The following is a 24,510-nucleotide window of genomic DNA, read 5'->3' on the forward strand; positions in this document are numbered from 1 at the left end:
CCCCTTTGATTAACTGAAAGTCAAGTGATTACAGACCTTGATTACACCTGTAAAATCACTTCACCTTTGCCATAAAATGTAACATAATCACATAAATGACATCCCATCATTTTCACATATCCCACCCACATGCAAGGGGAGGGGATTATACAAGGGTGAATACAGACATATTCATTGTGCTTTGCTTCATTGCACTTTGCAGATGTTGCAGTCTTACACATTGAAGGTTTGCAGCAACCCTGCTTTGTCAGGTGATGGTTAACATTTTTTTAACAATAAAGTATTTTTCAATTAAGGTATGTATATTTTCTTAGACATAATGCTGTTATCACACATTTAATTGACTAACGTATAGTGTAAACATAGCTTTTATATGCACTGGGAAACCAAAAAAAATTGTGTGACCTGCTCTACTGTGGTATTTGCTTTATTGCAGTGATCTGGAACCAAACACAGTATCTCTGAGATAAAACTGAACATCAAGGGGAGGAATCTTGAGAGAAGGACTTCTTAGTATTCTGCCTACCATAAATTGTTACCTTTGATGAAGTAGGAAAGAACACTGCTTTCACCTGTCTTTGGGTATCATCCTCCCCCTCCTATGTCCCCAAGGACCACATCTCATCAGTCAAACAAGTGTGAGTGTGTATACAAGTAAGTTTAGAGGTATTCAACTGAGAACATAAGAACATACTATTCTCTTTTCCTTTTCTTTTTTTTTTTTTTTCAACTTAAATGAGTTGCCTTGCTTAAAAACTGATTTTAGCACATTCTTGCAGTATTTCACATGACCACACTTGCCTACTATGGGTACATTTACTTGTAAACAAGCTATTTGGCAATTAACAGGGCAGGGTGTTTTCACAGATGTCAGGGTGGCCAAAAATACTTCTTTTTCCAAATACATATGATCAGAAAGCTGCATCTTTGCATGAAGGCTAATTATATTAAAGTTCTATGGAGATAATTTTGATCTCAACCACTTCAACTGGAACCCGTATGATAGTTTCTCTTTTGTTTTCTTTCTGTCTGTCTGTATGTTATTCTATCTTATACAAAGTATGTCTTTGGCTTTCCCCTGGGGAAGGAGGAAACAGAAGCATCAATTTTATGTTCCTCTAGTTGGGTTAGAGTCTGTACATTAACCCGCTCCATAGGAAGGTATTCCCAAATGACTCCAGTTACCTTGGAGGAAGCAGGCTAATTTATCTCCCTATTATGGATACTACTTGGCTGCCATACTCTGAATCTAAGAAACACAAATTGACCTTGAGCGGAGCTTTAAAGATCACAGTGATAAATCTAAACAGTGCAGACTGGGCTGTGGACCAGAGACTCATCTGCCCCCTTTACCAGTTCTTAAGCTTTCAAAAAGTTCAACTTGTTTCTTGCCTAGGCTTCCATGTGGCATCCCACATGTACATTCCTCCTTTCCAGCATGACTCTTTGCCTGTTAGTTGAGCCCTTCCTTATTTTAACTCCTTTTCTCATCCTGAAGTCTCTTGCTTCAGTTCCTAGTTCATGTGATTTACTCCTTTATAATTAGCTTCATATTTAAATATACATATGTATATGTGCTTATACATGTGTGTATTTACAAAGCTAATTATACATACATATATATAACTTTTTTAATGTTTAAAAAGTAAATGTTCATTGTGACAATTCTAAAAAGAGAAGTGTAAAGAAAGCTAAAAATTCTCTCGAGTTTCTTAGTTTTGAATATTGATTGAAACAGCTGAAATCTTCACTTATTTTAAACATTCCTACAGTAAAGAATAAGCCATTAATATTTATTAATCTTTGAATGATTTTTAGGACCTTTTTACATTCTCTATTATTTTCTATTGCTACATAACAAATTACCACAAACTTAGCAGCTTAAAATAACATGTTTGTTTTTCAACAGTTTCCTTGGGCCAGGGGTCCAAGCACAACTTAGCTGAGTCCTCTGCTCAAGGTCTTACAAGGCTGCAATCAAGATGTTGGTCAGGCTGTGTTTTCATAGGGAGGCTTAACTGGGGAAGAATCTGCTTCCAAGCTCATTCAGGGTGTTGGCAGAATTCACTTCCTTGCAGTCATAGGACTGAGGGGCCCATCTTTTTGCTGGTTGTCGGCTAGGGCTACCTATAAGCCCTAGAGACCACCACGAGTTCCCTGCCATGTGACCCTCTCCATGAGCAGTTTATATGGCTGTTGGTTTCCTCAAGGTGATATCAAGGAGAGCTTTTAGCTCCAGTCTGCTAAGCTAGAATCATAAAATATAATGTAATCACAGGAGTGGTGACATCGCATCACTTTTTCCATATTCTATCAGATAGAAGTCACAGGTTGTACCTGCACTCAAGGAGAAAGTGCCAGTGGTTAGGACTCCATGCTTTCACTGCCGAGGGCTCGAGTTCAATCCCCGGTCAGGGAATTGGATCCTACAAGCCGCACAGCGTGGCCAAAAAAAAGGGGGGGGGGTGGGGGGTAATAGTTCTTGTCTTCAGGAAGATTGTGAATGTTCTTCTCATAAGAAAGAAACTTGGACCTCTTCCATTTCAACCATCTTATTTTGTGGACGAGGAACTGAGGCTCCAAAAGAGTAAATGATTTGTCTGAGTGGTGGATGAGTTCAGAATTGTTTACTCCGAGGTCAGCATGCTTTCTACACACTGTGATGCCTATGAAGTATCATTTTATTTTATGATATTTTCACTTCAAACTTAAGCAAAATGAAATATACATGTATCTACTAGTGGGTAGGGTAGAAGGCAGGTGCAGGCATTGCAAAGAATGCTGCATGTAAATTGTCAAATATGGCAATTGCCACGTTCCTTTGAGTTTCTGGATGTGCTCAAGCACAAGAGCGAGTGAGTGGAAGAGATTTACTTACATTCAGGTGGAGGCTAATGCATACATTATTTCATTTAGTCAGCTTAACAACTCTATAAAGCAGAAATGACTGTTCTACAGATAAGAAGAAAAAACCGGCTCACTGAAGATAACAGTTGTTCTGGGTACTGGCAACCACCAAGTTGCTATGACCAAATCAAAGCCAAATAAAATAAATTGCTCAGTCTGACCCATTCCATGTCCCTATCACTAATTTATACAATTAATTTACAATCCTGTAAAGTTTGTCATAGTCTATACAGCCCTTGCCTTTGTTCCTTTTGCCTATTTGAGCCTTGCCACTCTTGGTACCTTTTGATGGGAGGAGCTGATAATAACAGATTGTTAAATCTTCTAATCCTTTTAGATGCCTGTGAGTATCTCCTGGCTTTAGTCATGTTGCCATAAATAAGCCTAGGAGGACCTACTTCATAAATGGTTTCTTGTCTGTACATTAGATAATTTCCATATGTCTGTAAATTCAGAGCATTAATGAACCACAAATAGGCTTTTAAAAATGTTGAATCCCAGTTCCTATTCTTGATCTCCTCATTTATTTTTGGGAACCACTGCTCATTTAAGGCATACTGAGCTACTTAAAGGATTCAGAAAGATTTAAAGTCAAGCATGAATGCTCTCACTATTGAATGTTTATAGACTATTTTTTCTCTTTTGATAGTCTTGGGGGCAACACAACTTCCTGGGGGATGTAGGATTTTTTCACTACGTAGTGCATTCTCCTAACACATCTTTGACATTAACTCCCCAGATCTTATAACTCCAATGTACCCTTCCCGGGCACGCTAAACGTGCGAGTTTACCGGAAGGATTAACGAAGTCCCATGCAGAATCGTTCAAGGTCACTGGGGCACGTGCCCGGCCCAGGGACCTGAACGCGCGCTGCCCGGCCCATTTCCTTCTCCGAAGTGGCGCCCGCTCTCCCCCCCAACTCTAGGAGTTCACTCAGGCTGACCGCGACCTGGTCGAGAGACCTCTGTCCGCCCTCGCCGTGGCCCCGCTTGGAACCGCGCCTCTGGAAGGCTCCTGAGCGGCAGGCGGCGGGGGCGGCCCGGGGGGAAGCCGGGGCGGAGCCGGCGGCGTCCGGCGGGCCGGGCTACGCCTCCGGGGCCGCTGGGCCGCGCCCGTTGGCGGAAGACGAACTCAGCCCGGCAGGAGACACTCGGCCGAGGGTTCGCGGCAGCGCCGCGCCCTGTTTCGCTCCTCGCCCTCTAACTGGCCTCCCGCCGCAGCTCCCGCGCGCCGCGGTTCCCGGCCATGCAGCGCTTAGCCACGGACCTGCGGATGCTCTCCCGGGAGCTCTCGCTCTACCTGGAGCATCAAGTCCGGGTTGGTTTCTTCGGTTCGGGAGTGGGCTTCTCCCTGATCCTGGGCTTCAGCGTCGCTTACGCCTGCTACTACCTGAGCAGCATTGCCAAGGTGAGCCGGGGGATGGGGCGGGCGCAGGGCCGCGGGCAGCTTTGCTGGGAGTGACAGCAGCAGGCGAGGCAGGAGGTGTCGCCGGCAGGGGCGAGTGTCAGGGGCCGTCCGGGAGACCCTTTCCCCCGCATCTGATGGACGCCCTCTGAGCGCGCTGGACCCTGCTGACCTCGGCGCTGGGGGCACTGCGCTGTCACCATTCGCTAACCGGGCAAAGCTGCTCCGCGATGCTCTGGCACGTTTGAGGATAACTCCCGTTTGTCAACTCTCGCCTTTTCCCTAGAAGGGTTTAATAAACCACTCTTAAGTTCGTTGTGTTTGAATTATTTGCATCAGGCTTCCAGAGGGATATGTAATCAGATAGATCTCGCGCGCTAGGGACGTCTGCGCTTGTTTCTGGTTTACAGTTGGAGGAAACTTTACTCGGTTCTGGACCCTGCACTGATACTGGCTTTCCCCACAGAAGCCCCAGTTAGTGACGGGGGGTGAGAGTTTCAGCCGCTTCCTTCAGGACCACTGTCCTGTAGTGACAGAAACGTACTACCCGACGGTCTGGTGCTGGGAGAGTCGAGGACAGACACTGCTGAGACCGTTCATCACTTACAAGCCTCCGGTGCAGTATAGGAAGTAAGTAAAGTTCCGTTTTCAGTCATTTCTTAAAAATCACAGTGTTTTGCATACTCCCAGGTTTTGCTTAATAGAACCTCCGGTTTAGCAAGTGTATAGAAAATCAAGGGGAAATGAAGGTGGAAGGTACGTCCGCCACACACACGCAGCTGCAGGAAAATATTCAGGTGTTACCTTTCACCATTGTGGGGGGAGGTGCTCTGATGTAAATGATTTATTTCTAAGATGAGAAAAGTGTTTGGGGGTTACTCTTTTTCCAATTCCTCATACCTCTGTCCCTGAGGACCTAGATCCTTTGATGATATTCACTGAGCTGGTGGTGGGGGTGAGAAGGATGCTAATTAATTTGGATTTTCTGTGATGGAGCCCAGTAAAAGGACTTCATATCGATAAACAAATGGGTTCTCGATGATAATGTCCTTGAGGTGTTAAAAATATGGTCCAGAATATATCAGTAACCAGGAGATTTAAATTGTGCCTATTATTAATTTTCCTGAGTCATCAAGTCCTTCTGGAGTTTCTTTTGTTGCCTGGAACTTGCACTATTTGTTTAGGGAAATTCTTCAAGTTCGTAGATACTGTGAGAAGTACATAGCACTTTGAAATGTTTAAGAAGCAAATTTTGTAATATGCTCTGTGAGGAAATTGTATTATTGAGTCAAACAGCTAGAGCAGTGATCAGATTGGTGGTTTACTTGTTCATAATTCCCTGTTGAATTATTTGGGCGACCTCAATCAAATAGGGGTTAAATGCTGGGTATTTCAGAGTAATGAGAAAATGATTAAGATAAATATTTGAGCAGTTTGAAGTTCATTTTTATATACTACCTTGTACTGATCTTGCTGGAAATATGTTATGGAACTAATTTCATGACATTCATGTAATGAAAGAAGGTTACATATGTGTTAGTGGATGCTGGAAAAAAGTTATTTTGAGAGGACCAAATAATGTTCTGTATATATACACAGAATTAACAACTAATATTAAGACATGCCTTGAAACACTAAATGAGTGTGTCTTTTGTATTGTTTCTTTCAGTGAACTTATTAAAACCGCAGATGGAGGACAGATTTCACTGGACTGGTTTGATAATGGTAACAGTCAGTCTTACATGGATGCTGGCACCCGACCTACTGTCTTGTTGTTGCCTGGCCTCACTGGAACAAGCAAGGAATCGTATATCCTTCACATGATCCACCTTAGTGAAGACTTGGGATACAGGTACCAGTGAAAGATTTCTTCTCTTTTTTCACTTAATTCATTCTAAATGAAGCTTAAATGTGTCTACATGTTTGTTTCTGAAATACTTGTTATTTCTTGCATGGATTAAGCAATCCCCTAAATTATTATGTTTCCCTGCTTTCTCCTTTCCCTCTTTTTTCAGGAAAATGCATAACTGAGTCATTTCACAGGAAATGGCCCTTAGGCACAAAACAGATTTTGGCTGAGTGAATGAATGAAGTTAGAATCACCTAGGAATTGACATAGGACCCACGCCTAGGAAGCAGTAGGCCACAGTGAAGGGATTGCTAGTAGAATAGCAATTACAAACCCCTGAGAGACTACACAGCAGCCGTCATGTCATACTCCGTATTTGGGCCCTAAATCCACTAATCTTGTCTCATCGGCTCAGATCCCAAGTGTAGAAAATATTCAGAGTCAGCGTGCAGGCCATCCTTATTTTTCCACAGGTGATGTGTGCCTTTTCTGTCCACCTGAGTTTGCAGGTGTGCATGGCTGGGGTCCAGTGAATGATGGCACAGCATTTTTAAGAATCATTATTCAACTCAGTCACCAGATACTATTTAATTTTTGCAAGCAACTTAGCAACTTTAAGTTTCTGGTTCAGCTCTAAAATTTTAAAGCAGAGTCATTGTGAAAGATACTGCTTTTTTGAGCCTCAGTCTTTTTTAGCCAATGATAATTATTGTAGTGAAACACTCTGAGTTGCATTTAAAGTTGATTTGTATCTTTTCTTAAATTCAAAATACTTGTTTGTGTGCAAAACTGATGTTGACTTTATATTAATAAAAATATTTTGATATAAAGAAGAAAATGCCATAATAATTCCGTTTTAACAAGTTAACTCTGATCTTTTACAAATAAAGTCTATTTTGTTCATAAAGTGACAGTCTCTTGGAAGCTTTGATATGGAATTCCAGAGTTATGGTTCCAATTAAATTTGCACTATAAGCAATAGCAGGAATTTATCATTAGCGCACGTTTAAGCACCATTCAGTTAGATATGAGGCTTGATTCCAGTTTTGTTTTGTTTTTTTTTGCTAAAATTGAGTCATACTCAAAAAGTACAGATCATAAAGCCTTTTGTATGTATTTAAATTGCTGATTCCATACTTTGTCTGAACTGTCTCCCAAGACTTAGAAAGTGCTTTTAAAAAAAATGTAGTTGATGGGGGAGGGGAGGAGGGAGAGGGATGCACTGAGAGTTTGGGGTTAGTAGATGCAAGCTATTACATTTAGAATGGATAAACAACAAGGTCCTACTGTATAGCACAGCGAACTGTATCCAGTCTCCTAGGATAAACTATAATGGAAAAGAATATGAAAAAAAAAAAGAATGTATATATGTGTATAATGAGTCACTTGGCTGTATAACAGAAATTAGCACAACATTGTAAGTCAACTACACTTCAATAAAACAAACAAACAAACACAATGTAGTTGAAAGTCAAAGACTGAATCTCATAAGCTCCAGAGTTGCCAGTATGCATGGCTTTTTTCCATCACTTGTAAAAGTTGCCAAATTTTATTACCATGGCTATCATTACACTGTGCTTCAAAGCCGTAGGAAGGTTCTAGCTTCTCTAAGGGTTAAAATCTGTTGATTCAGAAATTTTTATTAAGAAGGTATGATAGGAGGAGGGCTTTACCTTGGGTACTGTGAGGAGATACAAGGATTGTGGGAAATTGTCCTTAGCACAAGGAGCCTGTGAGAGGGGAGGGCTGGACCAGATCACTGTCAGCTGCTTGAACACCCAGCTTATCTGGGGTTAGGGAACTTTAACGCTGAATCACACTGGGCTTGAAGGTAGCAGAATGCGTGAATAAGCAATGACCAGTAAACTCTGCAGTGGTCTTTGGACCTTTTCGCATTTTTTTTTCTTTAAGAACTTTTATTGAGATACAATTGACATACAATAAACTGCATTATTTAATGCGTACAATTTGATATTTTTTTTCTCATTAGGTACATTTGTTTTTAACTGCAAGGAATCTCTGAATCTGGGTTGGAGAGGGTTAGCTTTTGTTGTATAACAAACTCTCCCCAAACTTAGTGGCTAAAAACAACAACATTTCTGCTCACAGTTCTGAGGGTCAGCAGCTTGGGCAGAGTTCAGCTGGGTGGTTCTTCTGGTCTTGTCAGGAATCACTTGTGCACTTGTGGTCAGCAGCCAGGACAGCTCCGGGCTTGGGAGCCATCAGCAAGGATGGCTCATCTCAGCTGCACGTGATCTTTCATCCACTGTCAGGCTCACCCCAAGTTCACTCGGTGGCAGAGGGTTCCAAGAGTCCAAAAGTGACAGCTGCAAGGCTTCTTTCAGGTCCAAGCTGAGAACTCTCACAGGGTTGCTTCTGTCACGTTGCGGTCAAGTCATGTGCTCAGCCTTGAGTCAGAGGGTAGGAATTTAGACTCCATCTCTTGATAGGAAGGGCTGTTAAAAGTGTTTGCAATCTACTGCAGACAGCTAGGTAGTTTCAAAAACTGCTGATGTTAAGAAGTGGATCTGAAACTTTGGCACAAGGCTGTGTTGAGTCCTTAGGTTGCAAAGCAGATCTAAACTACTGATACTCTTGCATGGGATCTAGAGGTTAACAGAACTTGGGGAAGGCTGTGTAATATTGGGGAATGTGCATGGGCTTTAGAGCCAGGTCTGGGTTCAAATGTTGGAACTTCCACTTACTGAGTGATCCTGGGCAACTAATTTTTTTTTATATATATACATTTATTTATTTATTTATTGGCTGCATTGGGTCTTCGTTGCTGCACACAGGCTTTCTCCAGTTGCATCAAGCAGGGGCTACTCTTCATTGTGGTGCGTGGGCTCCTCATTGTGGTGGCTTCTCTTGTTGTGGAGCATGGGCTCTAGGCATGTGGGCTTCAGTAGTTGTGGCTCACGGGCTCAGTTGCTCCGTGGCATGTGGGATCTTCTGCACCGGGTCTTAGTTGCGGCACGTGGGCTCTTTAGTTGTGGCATGTGGGATCTAGTTCCCTGACCAAGGATTGAAACCAGGCCCCCTGCATTGGGAGCCCAGAGTATTAACTACCAGGGAAGTCCCGTACTACAGAGTTTAAATGATGTAGCATATGTAAAGTGTTTGGTTTCATGCCTTGAACAAAATGGGTCTTTAGAAGTGTTTGTCTTCCTTCCTAGACCTTCTGTTCCCTGAGCAAAGTAGAACATTTTTTTATAGTTTAAAGAGCAAGTACAAGCAAACCTACCTCTTGGGAAACATCAAGTTTCCTTGCAGGAATGCTTTGATATGATAATGTCTCTTACACAATAGAGTGGCACAGGCAGCATGAACACCCCAATATCATGAGAGTGCTCTTGCCTTCAAGCCCCAGTTACTATCTTATGTAAAGTTTGAGTTTGTAGGGAGGGTCATGGATGCTGTCAGGTCACCAGGAGCTGTTGATGCTTTACTGGTGAGACATGATTCAGACATTAGAGAAGACCTAACTCCTGGTATATGGGCAAATGAAACAGAAGGGTTTACTGTTGTTACTGTTAAGTAAACTTTTTTTTTTCTGTACCTGAAAACTAACAAAGACACAAAACTTTTCTGTTATCCACTAATTCAAAATTAATAATGAAAGGAAACTAAGCTAAGGTTCATTCAAGGTAACTGTGAGCAAAGGCCAAGAAGTCAAAGGTTAGTGGGAGTTGAATGGGGAATTCTTGGCCTGCCTTCATTGGCAGAGTGCACTACGTACTCCCTGAATAAACTTGCTCCGGAGAGGAGAAGAGAATTTGCTGAGCCAGATAACCCCAGTCATTCTTCCAAATTGTATCAATCAGATAAGTCCTTCATCTCCTGGAGAGCAAGTTAAGCAAGAAAGGCCAGGAGTGTGTTTAGAGAGAAGCCCTCATAGAAACCAGAGGACTGGAGAAATAGTCATTCCCTCTAATAAGTTACACCCATATGATTGATAAAGTGGTTAGAAATCTTATCCATTTCTTCAAGATTTGTTTTTTAAAAATTGTATTCAGTAACATAGCCTAATAGATATTATTCTGTATACCAGGATAATATCCTGTTTTCTTAAATCTTTTCCCCGTTCTCTGAATTAAGTTACAGCATTTAAACTAGTCAGAGAGAAAAAACAGTAACTCGGAGAGCATCTTAATCATCTTTTCCTCTGAACTGTTTTATTGAGAGCCTTCATCTACTATTTATTTAAGAGAATCTAATTGCTTTACACTGTTGTGCCAGTTTTTGCTGTACAACAAAGTGAATCAGCTGTATTTATTTTTTTAATCAATCAATTAATTAATTAATTTTATTGGCTGTGTTGGGTCTTCGTTGCTGCACACAGGCTTTCTCTAGTTGCGGCGAGTGGGGGCTACTCTTTGTTGTGATGCGTGGGCTTCTCATTGCGGTGGCCTCTTTTGTTGCAGAGCATGGGCTCTAGGTGCGAGAGCTTCAGTAATTGCGGCACATGGGCTCAATAGTTGTGGCTCACGGGCTCTAGAGCACAGGCTCAGTAGTTGTGGCTCATGGGCTTAGTTGCTCCGAGGCATGTGGTATCTTCCTGGGGCAGGGATCAAACCCGTGTCTCCTGCAATGGCAGGTGGATTCTTACCTGATGCACCATCTAGGAAGTCCCAGAATCAGCTGTATTTATACATATATCTCCATATCCCCTCCTTCCCGCAGCTCCTTCCCATTTTCCCTATCCCAGCCATCATCGAGTTGATCTCCCTGTATTATGCAGCAGCTTCCCACTAGCTATCTATTTTACATTTGGTAGTATATATATGTCCATGCTTCTCTCACTGCGTCCTGGCTTCCTCTTGCCACCGGCCCCCCTCCCCACCCTGGGTCCTCAAGTCCATTCTCTACATCTGCATCTTTATTCTTGCCCTGTCACTGGGTTCATCTGTAACATCTACTATTTTATTCTACCACCAACTAATATTAAAAAAGAGTGACGCATCCAGAATGATGTACTAATAAGCCCATTGAAATCTAGGTCAGCCATTAAGTATTTTGGTACTGTAAAGTACAGTTTCATAACCTATATTCCCAAGAGCATATGCACAGACCAGCGGAAGTGATAAAGAGTATTCAGTAGTAGGGAAGAAATGCATTAGAGAGAACCAGGATTGGCAACAAAAGACAGAAAACTCAAAATAATGGTGACTTAAACAAAATACAAGTTTCTTTCTCATGTGAAAATCCAAGAAGGTGGACTGGGACTCTATAGTGTCAGAAAACGAAGTTTCTTTTATCATGTTGCTTGATAACCCGTGGCTGCTTCAGCTCCAGCTATCACGTCTGCATTCCAACACCCAAGAAGGAGAAAAAAGGGAGACTAGAGAATGCACCTTTTTCCTTTAAGGGTGCTTTCCAGCAAGTGTGCATACCAGTTTTGCTTTTGTCACATGGGCCTGCTCTTCCTTAGCTGGAAGGAAAGTTTGAAAGTAAAATGTTTATTTTGGGCAGTCATGTGCCCAATTGAAATTGGGGGATTTTGTTACTGAGGAAAAAAGGGGAGAGTGGATATTGGGAGATAACTGACAGTCTCTAGCACTGACTGGTCAGAGTGTTACAAGTGTAGGATTCTGGACTATCAGAAAGCAAGAGAGACATTTTATAGAAGGAAGAAATAGGTCAGCAGGGTCAGATGCAACCAAAAGGGCAAGTAGAACAAGGGTGGATAAAGCATAATTTGAGAAGATTCAGTAGAGCAAGGAGGAAGGAAGCCCAGCTGCCAGGGCAAAGATGACCTCAGGAGACAAGAGCAGGAGTGGGTCACACATTTGGTTTTGTTGTTGTTGTTGTTTTGTTTTGTTTTTGTTTTTTGTTGGTGGTGGGTTTTGGAGGGGCTTTTTTGGTTTTATTTGTTTGTTTTGCTGCAAGGCTTGCGGGATCTTAGTTCCCTGACCAGGGATGGAACCCCGGGCCCCCTGCAGTGGAAATGCAGAGTCCTAACCACCAGACTGCCAGGGAATTCTTGAGTCACATGTTTTTTGTTTTGACAGAGAAAGGAGAGAAACAGCAGAAGAGGGCGAAGGGACCCGTTGAGGAATTTGTCAAGATTGTAGGCTTATGTTTCAAGATATTTCCTTCTTGCCACATTTTTTAAAAATACTTACAGAAAGCACTGATTTTCTTCTGTGTTTTGACAGGATCAAGATCTCCTATCCTTCACTGCAAAGCCCACTATTGGTAGCAAGGATGCCATTGTCCATCATTTATCTTTCTGAGAGATTTGAAGTGGGAGATGATTTTAAAGAGGTTAAAATTTGACTGCTTTTAAATGTTCCATCCCTTTCCAGTTTGGAGTTTGGGCCTGTGCATTTTTTTATTTCGAGGAAGTAGCACCAATGAAGACTAAGCTTCACGTGACCTTTAGCTTTTCCTGAAGCATTAGGAGTACTTTGGGGGGGGGGTGTCATCCAAAGACTCTTCCTGAGGGAGGAAGGAAGGGGAAGCTGAACAAAGGAAAATCAGACAGTGAAAAAAAAGGACACGTTTTGACTACTCTCCAATCTAAAAGCAGTATCTTAGATAAGATGTCATTTTAAATTAACACCAGCATGTTTTTTATCTAAAAGTAATTTTATCATTTGTTGTTAAAATAATTGGATTTTTAAAGTTTTGAGGATGACTCAGTTAACTGATTATTCATGAGACTGGGTAGATGAAATAACGCTAAATGTTAGAAACCACTGAATGAAGAACTTAGCTGATTTAATGGCATTTCTGGAAAAAGTAATGGTGGATACTGACAAGTGGTCCTGTTCTCTAGGGAACTAGCTGTTAGATGTTCCACTATAAAATGATACCTTAATTAACAAACTTTCAGGGACAAAGCTCTTTTTATCAGAGCTGGCATGCACTCAAAGGGTACTCTGTGCTCAGGGAACCCACCTTCTTTGGAAAAAGAGACTTTAATGTTCTAGCTTAGATAGCTCAGGGCAGCGAAGTGAGCTGGTTAAGTGGATCACTGAGTCAGATCTGCCTGCATTCAGACCCCAGCTCTGTCACACACTATCTGTGTTTCCAGGGAGGAATTATTTAGTCCCTCTGTGCCTCAATTTTCTCTGTAAAGATACCTATACTTCATAGGGTTATAAGGATTGCGTGTAATGTATATGAAGAACCTTGGCCCATGATGAACATTTTTTAAAGTATGAAGCTATGAAAATTAAAGAGGTGAATCAGGCCATTGTTTGGCTTAGAAAAGAGCCTCACTTTGTTAGTCTGGTCAGCTGGACATGAAGTACTTACCAGGCGAGAAACCATCTCAGGAGGGCCCAGAGAGAGCAGAGTGCCTGGCCAGGCGGTGAGTAGAACAGGGAGAAGGAAGGTAATGCCTTGCTAAGATTGGGCAGCCATTGGAATCTACATCCTGGAACATGTAGGCGTCTCTGACTCAGCTTTGGGAAACAAAGTTGCCAGCAGTGATCTGTGATGCTGGAATAATTCCTGTTAGTTCATATTATTAGTGTAGAACACTTTTGCTCTTTTTCTTTTTTCTTTCTTCCTTTTTTTTTTTTTGTCTTTGTTAGGTCTTTGCTGCTGCGTGGGCTTTTCTCTAGTTCCAGCAAGCAAGGAGTACTCTTTGGTGTGACGTGCAGGCTTTTCATTGTGGTGGCTTCTCTTGTTGCGGAACATGGGCTCTAGGTGCGCAGGCTTCAATAGTTGCAGCACTGGCTCAGTAGTTGTGGCTTGCGGGCTATAGAGCACAGGCTTAGTAGTTGTGGCGCACAGGCTTAGCTGCTCTGAGGCATGTGGGATATTCCTGGACCAGGGATCAAACCCATGTCCCCTGCATTGGCAGGTGGATTCTTAACCACTGTGCCGTGAGGGAAGTCCCCACTTTTGTTCTTAAATAGGGTTTTCTATAGGTTAGTTCAACTAGGTCTTAACAGAATGTATAGAAATACAAAAGAGACCCAGCTAGAATTCAAATGAGTAAGATAAAATATGAGAACGTCAGAAAGCAACTGAGTAAATGTTAGGGAAAATGGGAGAGCTAATGAGAAAAAAAAGATTCCAGTAAAATGTTTTAAGAGATTGCTGAAAGACAACTCTTGATACAATTGTATAATAGGGTTTTCAGCTTCCTCACATCAAAGATAATTTTGACTCTTTTCTCCCTTGTGGCCACTGGTTTTGAAATATTATGCCTAAGAAATTGCATTTAATTAAATATTGCCTTTTAGGGGTTTTTTTGTTTTAAATTCATAGGGCCACTTAGAGCTTATAATCAGCAAAAAATAATTAGAATTTTTGGTTACTGTAATTAAACTTAGCTTTGTTGAGTGCCTGCCACGTGGTAGGCCCCATACTAGGTGCTATACATAGGTTATCTTATTTAAGATGTACTCAATTCCAAGATATATATTATTATCCCCATTTTACCAACCAAACACAGAACTACAGTGTTAGTAATTTCACTAAAATTAGACTGCGTGACAGGGTTAGGATTCAACTGTACAGCCTTGCTGCAGAAAAATGTATGATTTCTGCTGGGTTCTTTGAAATATCAGTCATTTTTGAAAACTCTCCTTTACTCCTTTGTTATACCCTTGGATGTCTCCGGCTCCTAACTTGGAAACAACTAGCTCCTCAAATCCCATGATTATTGCCTATTGGGATAATGTAGACCTGTAATATCATAGGACTCAGTTTTATCAGGGAAATTCAAGACAGGACAGGCAAATAAGTCATGTTTCCTACTCAGGGAATAGATTTTATAGGCCAAGGGTTGAAACAAGAGAATGAGAGAGTGAGGTTCTTGAATTATGAATTACCTTTCACTGTTCTCCATCATCATGGGATAATCAGGAGTCGAGTATTAATACGTTCAGTAATATATTCTTGTTAATTATGTGTTTGATTTCTGATGCTTCATATTCTAAAAGAAGGTACATGAATTGTTTGTCTTAATGCTTTTATGACCTTAGTGAGGTTAGAAATGTTCAGGTATTATCATTTAAAAAAAAATGTGTATTATGCTAATGTGTATATGTAATGAGGTGGATAGAACTACAGTCTGTCATACATAGTGAAGTAAGTCAGAAAGAGAAGGACAAATATTGTATGCTAACTCACATATACGGAATCTAAAAATGGTGCTGATGAACTCAGTGACAAGAACAAGGATGCAGATACAGAGAATGGACTGGAGAACTCGAGGTATGGGAGGGGGCGGGGGGTGAAGGGGAAACTGAGACGAAGCGAGAGAGTAGCACAGACATATATATACTACCAACTGTAAAATAGTCAGTGGGAAGTTGTTGTATAACAAAGAGAGTCCAACTCGAGGATGGAAGATGCCTTAGAGGACTGGGGTGGGGAGGGTGGGGGGGACTTGAGGTGGGGGGAGTCAAGGAAGGGAGGGAATACGGGGATATGTGTATAAAAACAGATGATTGAACCTGGTGTTCCCCTCAAAAAATTAAAAAAATAAAAAATAAATGTGTATTATGCTGTTGGATGTAGTGTTACATAAATGCAAATTAGGTTAAGATAGTTGATAGTGTTATTCATACACTTTATATCTTTACTCATTTTTTTGTCTCATTGATGGAAGGATATTAAAATCAACTATGATTGCACATTTTCTTTCTCCATTTAATTCTGTCCATTTTTGTTTCATGTATTTGGAACCTCTGTTATTAGTCATATATACATTTATGATTGTTAGTCTTCCTCTGAATGAACTCATATCATTATGAAATGTCCTTCATCTCTGGTTGTGATATCAATCTGATGTTACTGTAGCCACTCCAGCCTTCTCATGCTTACTGTTTATGTGATATATCTTTTTTTATACTTTAACTTGCAAAATATCTGTGTTTATATTTAAAGTGTATTGCTTGTAGATAGCATATAGTTGGGTCCTAAAGGTTTTATCCAGTCTGACAATTTCTGCCTTTTGAGTTTTTAGTCCAATCACATTTAATGTCATTATTGATATGGTAGATATAAAGTTCACCATTTTAGTATTTGTTTTTGAATTTTTGATTCCCTCATTCTCCTATCACTCTTTTAAGAGCTTTTATTGAGATATAACTGACATACAATAAACTACATATATTTAAAGTATACAATTTGATATTTTTTTTCTTATTAGTAATGTATATATGGCAATCCCAATCTCCCAATTCATCCCACCCTAACCCCTCTCCTTCCCCCTGTCGCTTTTCTCTCTCCTTTTGAGTCTATGAGTTGTTTCTTCTTATCAAATTTGGAAAAATTTTGACCATTATTCCTTCACATATTTTTTCTGCCCCATTTTCTCCTCTCCTTCTGGGACCAAAATTACATGTATGTTAGATCTTTTGATAATGTATCCAAAATCAAAGAAGTTCTATTCATTTTTTTCAATTTTTTTTCTCTCTCATCTTGAGATGGAACTGCAGTTTGCAAATCCAGTGAAATTTTTATTTCAGATATTGTAGTTTTTTAATCTAGATTTTCCATTTTTAATAGGGTTTATTCCTCTGCTGTTTTCTTTTCTTAAAAAAATTCATTACAAGCTTACTTCCTTCTGTGTCCTTGAATATAATTATAATAGCTGCTTTAAATCCTCACCTATTAATTCTAATGCCTGGACTATCTCAGGATCAGTTACATTGATTATCTTATCTCTTGAGTATGGGTCATGTTTTTCTGTTTCTTCATGGTCTAGTAATTTTGGATTTTGTTCTGGACAGTTTGAATGATCCATTGTAGAGACTCTGGATTCTGTTACATATTTTTAAAGAGTTTCTATACATTTTCTTTCTCTTTAAAAAAAATTTTTTATTTATTTATTTATTTGGCTGCGTTGGGTCATAGTTGAGGAAGATGGGATCTTCACTGCAGCATGCGGAATCTTTAGTTACGGCATGTGGGATCTAGTTCCCTGACCAGGGAACGAACCTGGGCCCCCTGCATTTGGAGTATGGAGTCTTAGCCACTGGACCACCAGGGAAGTCTCTATGACTGATTTTTGTTTATCAGGCAGATAATTTGGGTAAACTCAAATTCAAACTCTGTCCCTTCTGAGGTAGATAGCAGTTTTTCATCCTTAATTGGACTGCTTCGAGTCTACATCACAGACGGCTCAGCCAGAGCTTTGTGCCCAGTTTTTGGGGGGTTTTTTTGATCCAGAATTTAGGACTCTGTCTCTGTATCTCTCTCTTTTCTGAGATTTCTCCCTTTTTCTAACTTTTATAGTTGCATCAAACTCTGTTTTCTGGTTTTCAAGTCCATAAGACCGAACATTTCTATTTGATCTCTATCCATTACTGAGTAATACCATCTGGTGCCTCCCCTCAGGCAAAAAGCTGTGAAATGAAACTCACCCAATGCCATTTTTTTCTTCCAAGTGTCAACTCCCATTTTGTTTATGTCTGCTTTGGTTGTTCTCCATTGCCTTTATAATTTATCAAGCATTTAGGTATTATTCTACGGAAGGGTTTGCCCAGTAGGAGCTACCGTGACATTTCTGGAAGCAGAGCTTCCATCTTTATTTTCTATCATTATCCTACTATGTAATCATGTTTCAGCTAAAATGATCTATTTTCTCGTCACTTAGAAACTTTTATACATTCCTACCTTACATCTTTGCTCACATTGTTCCCTTCAACCCATATTATACCTCACATTTTCCTTCTGCTGAAATCTTTAGCATTTTATGAGTCTCAGCATAAGATCTATCTGCCTTTTTCGTGACTCCTTTCCTAATCGGTTTTGCCCATCCTGACCTCATAAGGCTTTATTTTCTATACCACTCATTGGACATTGAATCACATACTGCCTTGTGATATCACTTTTGTTGTGGTCACTCATCTGAAAATATAATGCATTTCTTTCTAACTTAATTAGATTATACTCTTCTTGAGGCCAGGATCCTTATATTTTTATTTGTTTTTTCTCCTACAAGCACTAACTCAATCTTTAATTCAATAACTAGTCTATTTAATAAATTTTTGAATGAATGAGTCATTCCAATATTAATATTCACATAAAATGCCTAGAAGATGATTTGGCACATAGTAAGCACTAATAAATATTATCTGTTATTATTGTCTGAAATCAGCATAGTGATCTCTGAATATTCTTCTCACTCCACCCTTTGCTGATTATTGTTTCTATTCATAGACTCAAAGACTTGTGGAATCTTAGAACTGGAAAATACTTGACGTTGTATGATAAAATCCCTCTATTCTGGTAGATCACTGGGCTTGAGCAGATTCAAGGCTATCTGTCCCATTTCACTGTGACAGTGGTTCTCAACCAAGTGGTTCCCAGCAGCCCTACTACAAAGAAATATTTGATCAGAAATGTTCACAGTGTCCAAGGTTGAGAAATCTTGTGCTGTGAGTAGCTCTCTGCCTCTTATTTAACCTTCATTAAGTGAGAGTCACCTGCTTTCCTGGTAAACATGTTCTGTTGTCATAGAAAGTTCTCAATACCAGATTTTATTTATTTAGTATTTCTTCTCTTTATATTTTCCCTGTTCTGAGAAGAAAATTTAGATAGTTAAAATATGTAGGAAGAATACATAAAAAGTATTGCAGAACAATTTCTCCCCTATACATACACTTTAAAATTGTTTGGGAGAAAAACAAAAAACAAAAAAAAATAAAATTGTTTGGGAGAAAGTGTAAAACTTATTTGGAGAGAGTTGTTATAAAGTTAACAGGGGTTTATCAAATGTCTTAGGAATAATAGTTGTTTCACAACCAGCTCTTTTAGTTTTACTAAAGTGTCAAGTATCCCCTGATGATGGTCAGGGCAGAAAAGGGGTTAAACGAAAGCAGCTAATTGCTTATCATCAACTGGAGTGGGAGAAAGGGACCAAAAGGCGGCAGCTGTCATCCTGCCTCCCTCCATAGCTGCTCTCTGCTTCGTCCTCCCTTATTTCTCCGCCTCATTCCCAAGGCTAGCAGTATATACAGTGATGACGGCTACTTATTGAACATTGTCAGGAACAAAGGCGTATGGAGAGGTCAGCACAGTTTCTCCTCTAGCAAGAGATAGCAGAGCCATGATCCACTTTTCGAAGTTGCCTAAAGGAAAGTTGCAAACCTCCCAGTCTGCAATTTGAAAGAAAATCCCAGATGTATAGGCTACTTTTTCCTGAGTGTGCAGATCATCGCTTTCTTTCCCCTCACTAGTTCTGTTCCTGTCTCTCAGGGGCAGTCACATGATGATACCTTGCCCCAGAAGCCATTTTTATCCTTATGTAGTGTCTGCATTCTGAAAGTGGTTCTTTTCTGAATGATGCGAAGCTTCAAAGTTCAAGGTCACAATTAACTTTAGCCTGTGTTACTTAGGTGCATATGCAGGTAAATACAAGTGGCTGTCTGTCTTGCCATTCTTTTTTAGCAAGAAAAGATTAAAGCCTTACTGACCCTACTCTAACTTTTCTGCGTGTTTTTATAGTATATTTAAAACCTTTCTCTGACTAGTCAATAAAATGTAATATTTCTAGCCTTTTCTCAAATCAGGTTTCTGAGATATTAAAACATTTTTCTTCTTTCAGTTGGTCCTAATAAAACTCTCCATATGATCTTTCAGATTCAAGAAAGAATTCTTTTGCAAAAACATATCCTGAATTGAAATCTAAACCCCCTGAGAAGAGAGTCAAAGTCATGAATGTTCACTAAAGCAGGCAGTTTCTTGGTGCTTAGAACCTATACAGTGATCAGCAGTGCCCTGGTAGAAGGGAATTAGAGTACATATAAAAATGTCACATATATGCTTAATTATAGGCTTTTTGTATTTATTTCTTCTGTATTTAATACATCATGAAAACAAAGATAATAAATACTTTAACTACAAAAAGTGGGGGAGGTTAAATTAGAACCTTAAATGGTCTTGATTGATTAGCTAAGTAGATAGACAAAAACAAAATGAACTTTAATCGACGTGAATATAGATTCACTAAATCAAGGGAACCCATGCAGACACAAGTCAGGATTTTGTTTGAAGATGGCAAAAATACATATCTGGGGTTATGGTTGATGGAAAGTTTTGTCAGTGCAGAATGACTGTGCAAAGGTTGTTGCTGCAACTACAATTGCTACTAATTAGCTAACTGTCATGGTGTACTTACTGTGAGCCAGTACTGCTCTCAAGCCCTTTACATATGACCGTGGACCCAGGAGAGGCAAACAGCATTATAGGACACACAGCTCGTTTTTCCTCCCCTAGGTCAGCTGAACACCAAGCAGTAGCATAGTGGCGGCCCAGCCTTCCAACTCAGATGCCATTCTCCTCGCAGCTCTGCCTGTAGTGATGTTTTCACCACAGGTAAATTCCAGCCTCGGTGTTTGCTGAGCCCTGAGGGAACAAGAGCTGTTTCTCAGGGTAGGAATAGATGCTTATTAACATTACAAACAGAATAGGTAGAGGACATTTTTTTTTTTAATTTGAGGCAAAAACATTTAAGTTTGATTTGTATTCAGAATTGTTTTAATAATACTTATTGGAGGCCTACACATGAAAATAGAAAGAAGCTGTAAAAATTCTGCTTTTGGTAGGAAAATTTAACATCACTTTGATACACAGTTTTCTGGTTTGAACCCACATGTTGCATTTAGAGAACTAGAAATGTATTTTAGTGCATTTAATGAAATTATCAAGCATCCTCATTTCTTTGGAACAGATTTTTAAGAACCTTTTAGTGCTCTAAAACAGTGCCAATAAGACGATTTTAATATTATATTGTAAGAATCATGTGTAAAAATAACAAAAATTGCTTTCCTGATTTTTAGATGTGTGGTTTTTAACAACAGAGGAGTGGCGGGGGAGAATCTCTTGGTAAGTAAATTTAAATTAATAACAACAGCTTAATTTTTAAAAGAATCATTTCCAGTTTTATAAAAAAAGAAACCATTCTTTTTTTATTTAAGATAACTTATTATGTAAACAATACAAGTTCATTGTGGAAAAATACACATAAGGGGGAAAAAGAAAGGAAACTTGTAAGACCCGTAATTATACAACCAGGGGAATGCCCTTAGTCTATGTTCATCCAGATCTTATATTTAAATTTTAAAATGTAATATATTTCTATTTTTTAAGTTAAGGCTTTATTTTATAACTGAAATTTTATACTTACTATATTTTGGCATCAATAAATATTTATCTACATCATTTTTAATGCAAAGCATATTTTCTTTAAAAATTAACTGGTACAAAAAAAATTAACCAGTACAGTAATACATTTTTAATTAAGGAATTTACTGTCATCATGAAACAGACTGACTGCATGTTATATGTCTATTTGCCTGCCAAAGTTTACATAGAGGAAGTATTATTTGAAATCGGCTTTTTTTTTTTTTCTCTAACCCCTGAAGTTTTTGCTAGGATAGGAGTTCTTCCATCTCTTGGAAAATCATCACCCTATATGATGTTTAACCTGTGTGTTGGAATGAGAAATATACTCACTGAAATTTTCTTGAACCTTTTCAACTGTTAGTCCATCACCACTGCAACAGGTCAAAGGCAGTTCTATCAGAATAGAAAAAAACTTTTTTTGAGTCATTGATAGAGAATGGTATTAAGACTATAAGTAATTAAGTCATGACGGAAATAAAAATTTACAATCATGTCACTATGTCGGTGCACTATGAGAATTTGGAAAACAAAAAAAAAAGAGCTCGTGCACTTTGCTTTATAGTAACTTAAGTCCTGCAGGGGATCAAGATCAACATGATTTCAAAAGCTAAAGTTATATAAAGTGCTTACAGTCTTACTCAAGTGCCTCGTGAAAGTGAAGGTTCACATTTCCTTGTTTAGTCTGGCCCTTTAGGAATCCTGTGGACAGGTGGTAGATATTCTAAAGGGAAAGGTTTGAATTTGCCACTCTGGCTCTGGACTAAGCAAATCGTTTTTGAGCAGCTCTTGTCTGCTGTGTGCCCTTCTAGGTGCTTCCAGGACACAAAGATGGGGAAGACATAGTCTGAGGCTCTCAAGAGAATAACGTGCTGCAAAATAAAATCCATTTGGTCCCATAAAGTTAGAAATAAGGATCTGTTGATTTAGCGAAGCTGTGTTGTATGCCTACTAAATCAGGCACCCTACAAGGCAGTAGAGTGAGGATATCAAGCGACTAAAATGTAATTATAATTATATCCTTTTAGAATAAATGCTTTTAAAAAGAAATTAAAGGGAGTAAATGAATTATAATTTAATATACACTTCTTCTACCCTAATGGATCACAAAAATGAGATGCCATTATTGATTATTTGAGCTAGCTTTGATATTTAGATACCTTGATAGTCCTTTTCCTTTCTGCCTTGGAGCTATGAACAGTTACTGTTTCAGACTAGAGGAACTCTGTATTTATACCTCACCTTGTTCCAGAAGGGATTTAATGTAGCTCAGACCCAGAGTAAATAAGATCTTAGGGTAGGCATAGAAAAGAACAAAAGATGAATCAGCAAAGATCAAACAGGAAGGAACTGACTGGAACTGAAATTAATCCAGAAGAGCTGGCAAAGGTGAAATGGAATTTAGGGTAAGCAGTTCTCCTAGCAGTGGAAGAAATGCAAAAGTAAAAGATTTGCTGAAATATGTTGGTGATACACTTAGAATTTATAGGGATTACTATGGCTCCTGCAGAGCAAAGAAAGAAAGTAGAAATTTTGTCCTCATTTCCGCCATATTGTCCTCATTTCCAATTAGTCATTGCAGGATTGAGAGAAAGCCAGAAGCCTTGCTCACTGGGAAGTGAGAAGCCTGCATGTTGCCTTCCCTGGGGCCCTGAGCTGTGGAAGACAGAGTCCTAGTCTCAGTAGACTGATCCTCAGATATCCCTGCAGGGTTCTTGGAGCCCTCGAAGTGTACGGTGCCTTTTCTTCCTCTCTGCAGATAGGTTTTCAAGGACGAGAATCCAGGTTATCCATGAACTCCCTAATATTAATGATTACTTTGTGAACTGTCATATTTCCAGCTCAGTTTAGGAATGATAACCTACAAAGAACTCAGCCAAACCTGAGTTTGTTGGAGGGTACACAGGGGTCCCTTCTCCTTTCGTTTATAGGGTCATGCAGACATCTACGTCCCTAAACCCAACCAGAAAACCTTCCCAGCCTCTTTGGAAAATACTCTGGCAGTTTCTCAAAAACTTAAAAATTGAGTTACTGTATGATCCAACTATTCCACTCCTAGGTATATACCTAATAAATGAAAATATATGTTCATACAATAACTTGTACACACACATTTATAGCAGCATTATTCATAATAACCAAAAGATGGAAGGAACCAGGATGTCCATCAACAGACAAAGAGGTAAATAAAATGTGGCACAGCCATGCCATGGAATATTATTCAGCATTAAAAAAGGAACAAAGTACTGACACATGCTACCGTATGGATGAACCTTGAGAACGTTATGCTAAGTGAAAGAAGCCAGACAAAAGATCACATATGGTGTGATCTCATTTGTGCAGAATATTCTGAATAGGCAAATCTAAAAAGGTGGGAAGGAAGTAGATTAGTGGTTGCCTTGGGCTGAGGGAGGTGGGGGTGACTGCTAATGGTGGAGGGTTTCTTTTAGGGGTGGTGAGATGTTCTAAAATTGTGGTGATGGTTGTACAACTCTGAATATACTAAAAAAAAAACCCACACTGAATTGTACATCTTAAATGGGTGAATTGAATGGTATGTGAATCATATCTCATAAAGCTGTGAAAAAGAAAAGCCTCCCCCAGGTACTTTCCAGTTCAACATAGAGCCGGTTCAGCAGGTGAGGGGTGGGGGGCAATGATGAAACAGAAGCCAGAAAATACTTGAAAGCGGTGCTGCTCCAAGTGCAGTTTGTCAGCCAACTTCCACTTCTCAAACTGTCTGACGCAATCCCTGACCGTATGAGGGGCTGCGAGAGAAGGGAAGCTGACTTCAGCTTTGAAAACGCTGCCGAGGTGAGCTGATTATTTTTTTTCTCACAGAAGTACTCTCGTGGTGAGAGAAGCAGCGCGCTGGTTTACCCTCTGACGCCAGCCCCTTATCTCACCTTGGACTGGCACTTTAAGTAGCTCTGCTTCGGCGATCCTCTAATCCTAAAAACCTTATTTAATAGATGAGGATGCCTCTGGAGAAGTGGGGTGACGGGGCTGAGGTCATAGAGCTGATTAGTGGTCTTAGGGCAGGAACTCAGACTGTCCAATGTCTTTACGTTTCAGCTCTGGCTTTAAGTCAAGTCAGGCAGAAAAGCTGGGGGTAGAGATAAAGAGGGTTTTCAAAGAGAGGGATCTTGCCTCAATCTCCGATGCCTTGGGTGGTTAATTAAGGACTCAGATCTAGAGAAATCTGCTCTTGTTTCCTACTGAGCTTTTCCACCTTGGACGCTAATGGGGTAGGA

General features: G+C 39.9%; 1 protein-coding gene across 2 annotated transcripts in view; it reads left to right on the forward strand.

The window, feature by feature from the left end:
- Positions 1-3,855: 3,855 nt before the first annotated feature.
- The window catches only part of ABHD3 (abhydrolase domain containing 3, phospholipase), a 38,523-nt gene continuing 17,868 nt past the window's right edge, over positions 3,856-24,510 (forward strand). For both annotated transcript variants that reach the window (XM_057700612.1, XM_057700613.1), the window contains exons 1-4: positions 3,856-4,314; positions 4,778-4,941; positions 5,981-6,163; positions 20,914-20,959. In XM_057700612.1, coding sequence (XP_057556595.1) covers positions 4,153-4,314; positions 4,778-4,941; positions 5,981-6,163; positions 20,914-20,959 — 555 coding nt within the window. In that variant the 5' untranslated portion in view covers positions 3,856-4,152. The remainder of the gene's footprint in view (positions 4,315-4,777; positions 4,942-5,980; positions 6,164-20,913; positions 20,960-24,510) is intronic.

The sequence above is a fragment of the Hippopotamus amphibius genome, chromosome 11, assembly GCF_030028045.1.
Source record: "Hippopotamus amphibius kiboko isolate mHipAmp2 chromosome 11, mHipAmp2.hap2, whole genome shotgun sequence".
Lineage (NCBI taxonomy): Eukaryota > Metazoa > Chordata > Mammalia > Artiodactyla > Hippopotamidae > Hippopotamus > Hippopotamus amphibius.